General features: G+C 49.1%; 1 protein-coding gene across 1 annotated transcript in view; it reads left to right on the top strand.

The window, feature by feature from the left end:
* med19b (mediator complex subunit 19b) overlaps positions 1 to 5,603 on the top strand; it is a 9,685-nt gene that overhangs the window by 713 nt on the left and 3,369 nt on the right. The window contains exons 2-4 of the mRNA XM_048620845.1: positions 764 to 886; positions 1,416 to 1,549; positions 4,018 to 4,114. Coding sequence (XP_048476802.1) covers positions 764 to 886; positions 1,416 to 1,549; positions 4,018 to 4,114 — 354 coding nt within the window. The remainder of the gene's footprint in view (positions 1 to 763; positions 887 to 1,415; positions 1,550 to 4,017; positions 4,115 to 5,603) is intronic.

Here is a 5,603-nt window from a genome sequence, read left to right on the forward strand (position 1 = left end):
ATGGCGAGGCTGGCTTCTGTGGGCGCTCGGCCAATGGCGAGGCTGGCCTCTGTGGGCGCTCGGCCAATGGGAGGGCTGGCTAGTAGAGCTCCGCCAATGGGGAGGGCTCCACTCTCGGAGTGTTCGGCCAATTGGATTGCAAACTTCTTACATTATGAGGATGTATCAGACTTCCAATTCCCCAGATACTGACTGTATCCCTCCTGATGTTAATCCAGCTCCCTCCATTGTCACTCAGTAACCCCTCTCCCCCCCAGCCCCCTGTGTTACTGACTGTATCTGTACTGATGTTAATCCCTCTCCCTCACACTGTGTCACTCAGTAACCCCTCTTCCCCCACCCCAGCACCCTGTGTTACTGACTGTATCCCTCCTGATGTTAATCCAGCTCCCTCACACTGTCTCTCAGTAACCCCTCTCCCCCCGAGCACCCTGTCTTCCTGACTGTGTCTCTCCTCATATTCAACCAGCTTCCTCACGCTATCACTCAGTAACCCCTCTTTCCCTAGCAGCCCGTGTTACTGACTGTAACTCCACTGTTGTTAGTCCATCTCCCTCATACTGTTACTCAGTATCCTCTCTTCCACTGCTTCCCCCCCCTCCCCAAACCCTTTCCCCCAGCATCCTGTGTTACTGACTGTATCTCATAGCTATGAGATACAATGGAAGGGATAACACCTTCCTTTTTGTTTGTTTCTACATGTGTAGAATTGTCCAGAATGTCGCTCAAATTTCTGAATGTTTTGCTTTTAATTTTCTTGCAGGTGGAACAGACCTCACTGGAAGCACGAATCTCATTACTCACTACAATCTGGAGCATGCCTACAATAAATTCTGTGGGAAGAAAGTGAAGGATAAGCTGAGCAATTTCCTGCCAGACCTGCCAGGTATTATATGGAGAGACCGAGATTTCTGGGAGGGAATTCCAGAGCTTAGGGGCATGGCTATCACTGGTGGAGTGGTGAAAATCAGGAGAGGATCAAGAAGCTGGAATAGTAAGAGTGCAGAGATCTTGGAGGAAGGTGTAGGAATTAGGTTGGGGTCCTGAGAGGATGGAGGAGAGTACCAGGGGGCTGGAGGAGGGTGCAGGGGATTTGAATCCATTTGTCAATGTTTTGTGCATTCTCTTAATCTCTCAGAATATGTTTTCAGTACTGTTCTTCCAGCTAGACTGCTCAGTGCCACCTACTTTGGTGGCATTAACAAACTTAAACATGGTGCTTCCTATGCCCTGATCAAAATCATAAATAAATATGGAGTATATTTGATTTGGGGAAATGGCTCCGGAAGAATGGCCAACTACCCAGCCAATCAGGGCTAAATTTGTGACTGTGTAATATTAGAATCCAACAGTTGTGAACGGAGCTAATAGCACTGCACTCTGCACCCTCACTCTTCTCTCTGTCTCTCGTGTAGGAATGATCGATATGCCTGGTTCACAAGATAACAGCAGTCTACGCTCCCTCATTGACAAACAACCAATCTGTGGCAACTCCTTTAACCTTCTGACTGGCACCTTGCTCACGGGCTTCCGACTGCACACGGGCCCGGTAAGCAATGCAAGCACAGTGAGATCGTACAGCAGTGTCCCCCTGTGATTACTGTCACTCCGAGTTCACAGTCACTGTGTATCTGTCTATGTGCGTGTGTCTCATGCTGTTCACCATCACAACCCCAAGACTTGTCTCTGTCTCTTTCTCTCTCTCTTTCTCTCTCAGTTCATTATCGCTCCTTGATGTGTCTTCCTCCCACTTTGTTCATTGAGACTGTCTCGGTGTGTGTGCATGTTTGTCTCGCTCGCGCTCTCTCGCTCGCTGTCTCTCTGTCGTTCTCTGTCTGTTCGTTGTCAGTTCCTCAAGGTATGTCTGCCTCTTTTTTTTTCCCGCTCTTTTGGTTCACTGTCACTCTCGGGGTATGTCTCGCGCTCTCTCTCTCTCAGTTCCCTGTCACACTTGGGGTGTGTTTTGTGCTCTGTCTGTTCACTGTCACTCTGGGTGTGTGTGTGTCTCTCTCTCTCTCTCTCTCTCCCCCCCATTCAATGTTACTCCCTCAGGGTGTGTATGTCCATTCCCCTTTCTCTTCACTGTTACTCTTGGGGTCTGTCTGTTGTTTGTCAGCCTGTCTCTGTTTTGCTGTCACAAACGAAAACCGAACGAACTGATCAGGAACAAAAACAGAAGTTGCTGGAAAAGCTCAGCAGGTCTGGCAGCATCTGTGAAGAAAAATCAGAGTTAATGTTTCGGATCCAGTGACCCTTCCCCAGAACACATGCTTGTCTGTTTCGCTGTCGCTCTGTTTGTTAACTGGCACTTTCAGGGTGTGTCTCCTGCTCTCTATCTCTCTTGTTCACTGTCATTCTCGGGGTGTCTCTCTCTCCCTCTCTGTTCAATGTTACTCCCTCAGAGGCAGGTTTGGGGGGAGCTGGTGTGTGTGTGTGTGTGTGTCCATCTTTCTTTAGCTTTACCGTTACTCTCAGTGTCTCTCTTGTCTATCAGTCTGTCTTTGTCTCTGTCTCTCTTGCTCTTTCTCTCTCTGTTTGTTCACTGATCTCTTTCACGTGCACGCTTTTTCTCTGTCTCTCTCTCTCTCTCTCTTCACTGTTACTCTCAAGGTGTGTCTTGTCTGTCTGTGTCTCCCCATCCCTCCCTCTCTCTGCTCATTATCAGCCCCTCGTTCTCTGTCCATGTTACCACTGTACTTAGTGATTTCCACCCCCTTTCCCCCAAACCGGTGCTGCTCTTTCAAACAACGCTGTTTTCCCCCCCTCTGTCTTCCAGGCAGCCCTCCACTGTGCCTCTTCCATTTCCCACTCCACAGCTCCTAACCACCCCCCACATCCCCCAAACATAATAAAGATAGGATCCCTTTGTCCTCACTTTCCATCCCACCAGACTCCACATCCAATGTATCATCCTCAAACACTTCTGCCAATTCCAATTAGACCCCACCACCCAGAACATCTTCCACTCCCCACCCCTCTCTGCCTTCTGCAAGGACCATTCCCTTCACGACTCCTAAGTTTGCGCCACACTCCCCACCAAACCACCTTCCCCTGTAACCGTAAAATATGCTGTACCTGCCCATACACAACCTCCCTTACCTCCATTCAAATCCCGAAACAGCCCTTCCATGTGAGACAGAGCTTCACCTGCATTTCCTCCAACCTTGTCTATTGCTTTTGGTCTTCTCTACATCAGTGAGAGCAAACGTAGACTAGGTGACCGTTTCGCCGAGCATCTTTGCCTGGCCTGTAACAGCCAGCCTAACCTCCCACTTACCGTCCATTTCAACTCCCCCCACCCCCGACGTGTCCATCCTCAGCCTCCTCCAGTGTCACAGCAACTCAGAACATAAATTTGAAGAACAACACCTTATCTTCCGCCTGGGCACCCCACAGCCCGGAGGACTCAACACTGAGTTCTCCAATTTCAAATACCCTTCCCAGCCATCCCCCCAGTTTCCCTTCCAGCCCCACCTCCTCCCTTCCATTCCACCTTCTGACCCTCCCTTCCAGACCCCAACTGGATTCACCACTCCCATCGACCAACCAGGTCATACCACCAGTGTCCATCTATCCCCACCATTTTGCCTCCACCCCTCCCGCCCCCTTATCTGCAGCTCCCCCACATCCAGACCTGAAGAAGGGTAATACCCAAATCATTGATTGCTCCTTTCCTCCAGATGCATCCTGGCCTGCTGTGTTTTTCCAGCCTCCTGTTTGTCTACCTGAGATTCCAGCATCTACAGTTTTTTTTTGTCTCTAAACAGGATCTCTTTCCTTTCTACTAAACAAAGAACTACAGATGCCAGAAATGTGAAACAAAAACAGAAATTGTTGGAGAAACTCAGCAGGTCTGGCAGCATCTGTGGTGAGGAAGCAGAGTTAACATTTGGAGTCCAGTCACCCTTCTTCAGAACTGCGCTTTCTATCCACAGTTGCTGCCAGACCTGCCGATTTTCCTGTGGAATTTCTATTTCTGTCTCTTTCCTCTCTGACCGCCTCTCCTGCACCCTGCAGCTACCTGAACAATATCGACTGATGCATATCCAGCCTCCAAAGAAGAAAAGCAAACACAAACACAAGCACAGTCGGACTCAGGACCCTGTTCCACCAGGTAGGTAGCTGGGAAATGGCTGGTGGGATACAGGAAGAGTCATGCCATTGGGGTCAGGTGGGAAGTGGATTATGGGATACAGGAGGAGCCATCCCTGCCCACTGGGTGGGTACAGTAATTGACATTAAATCATAGAATGATTATAGCACAGAAAGAGGTTATTCATCCCACTGTCTCTGTGCCAACCCATTGTGAGTGCTTCAGTATCTGAGGAGTCTCAAATGGTGCTGAACATTGTGCAATCATCGGCGAACATCCCCACTTCTGACCTTATGATGGAGGGAAGGTCATTGATGAAGCAGCTGAAACTCCTGCAGTGATGTCCTGGAGCTGAGATGATTGACCACCAACAACCACGACCATCTTCCTCTGTGTCAGCTATAGAGTCCAACCATTGGAGCGTTTGCCCCCTGATTCCCATTGATTCCAGTTTTGCTAGGCCTCTGTGATGCCCCACTCAGTCGAACGCAGCCTATTGTTAAGGGTTGTCACTCTCACCTCACCTCTGGAGTTCAGCTGTTTTGTCCATGTTTGAGCTAAGGCTGTAATGAGGTCAGGAGCTGAGTGGTCTTGGTGGAACCCAAACTGGGCGTCACTGAGCAGGTTATTGCTGAGCAGGTGCTGCTTGATAGCGCTGTTGATGACACCTTCCATCACTTCACTGATGATCGAGAGGAGACTGATGGGGCAGTAATTGGCCGGGTTGGATTTGTCCTGCTTTTTGTGTACAGGACATACCTGAGCAATTTTCCACGTTGTCAGGTAGATACCAGTGTTGTAACTACTAGAGCAGCTTGGCTAGGGGAGCAGCAAATTCTGGGGCACAGATATTCAGTACTATTGCTGGAGTGTTGTAGGGACCCTGTAACCTTCATTGTATCCAGTGTCTCCAACCATTTCTTTATATCATGTGGAGTGAATCGAATTGACTGTAGACTGACATCTGTGATTCTGGGAACAACTGGAGGAGGCCGAGATGAATGAAAATGAGTGATCCGTTATTTTTTAAACCGTCCCCTAGTTTTAATGTCTCCCACAGGGAGAGACATCCCGCGAGCATCCATCAGGATGTCAGGATCCTTTAGTGTTTCAATATTACCTCTCATTCTTCCGAACTGCAATGGATCCAGCCTTGCCTCTTAAGACAAATTCCATCATGACCAGAATTAGTTGAGCGAAACCTTCTCTGAACTGCTTCGTTCTTTAAGCAACGTCACAGGCGTCTGGTGGTAATACGGTGGCATTTGCTGGAACCTGCAAGATGTGTGCTAACTCAGGAACACGCATGCACGTGGTTTTCCCCTCGCTTTCTCCCTTTTCCCCTGCTTCCAGTGTCCCCTTGCCCCTTCTGGTTCTCTCCTGGTTACCAAAGCCGTCCTAATTTCCTGGGTTCCCATCTATTTCCCTTCCCCGGGCTATAACTCTTTGTTCTGTGCAAATGCAGGGCAAACATGGCCTAAATGTTGAGATAACAAGGTGTAGAGCTGGA

This window comes from Rhincodon typus, chromosome 48 (assembly GCF_021869965.1).
Source record: "Rhincodon typus isolate 14 chromosome 48, sRhiTyp1.1, whole genome shotgun sequence".
NCBI classification, from domain to species: domain Eukaryota; kingdom Metazoa; phylum Chordata; class Chondrichthyes; order Orectolobiformes; family Rhincodontidae; genus Rhincodon; species Rhincodon typus.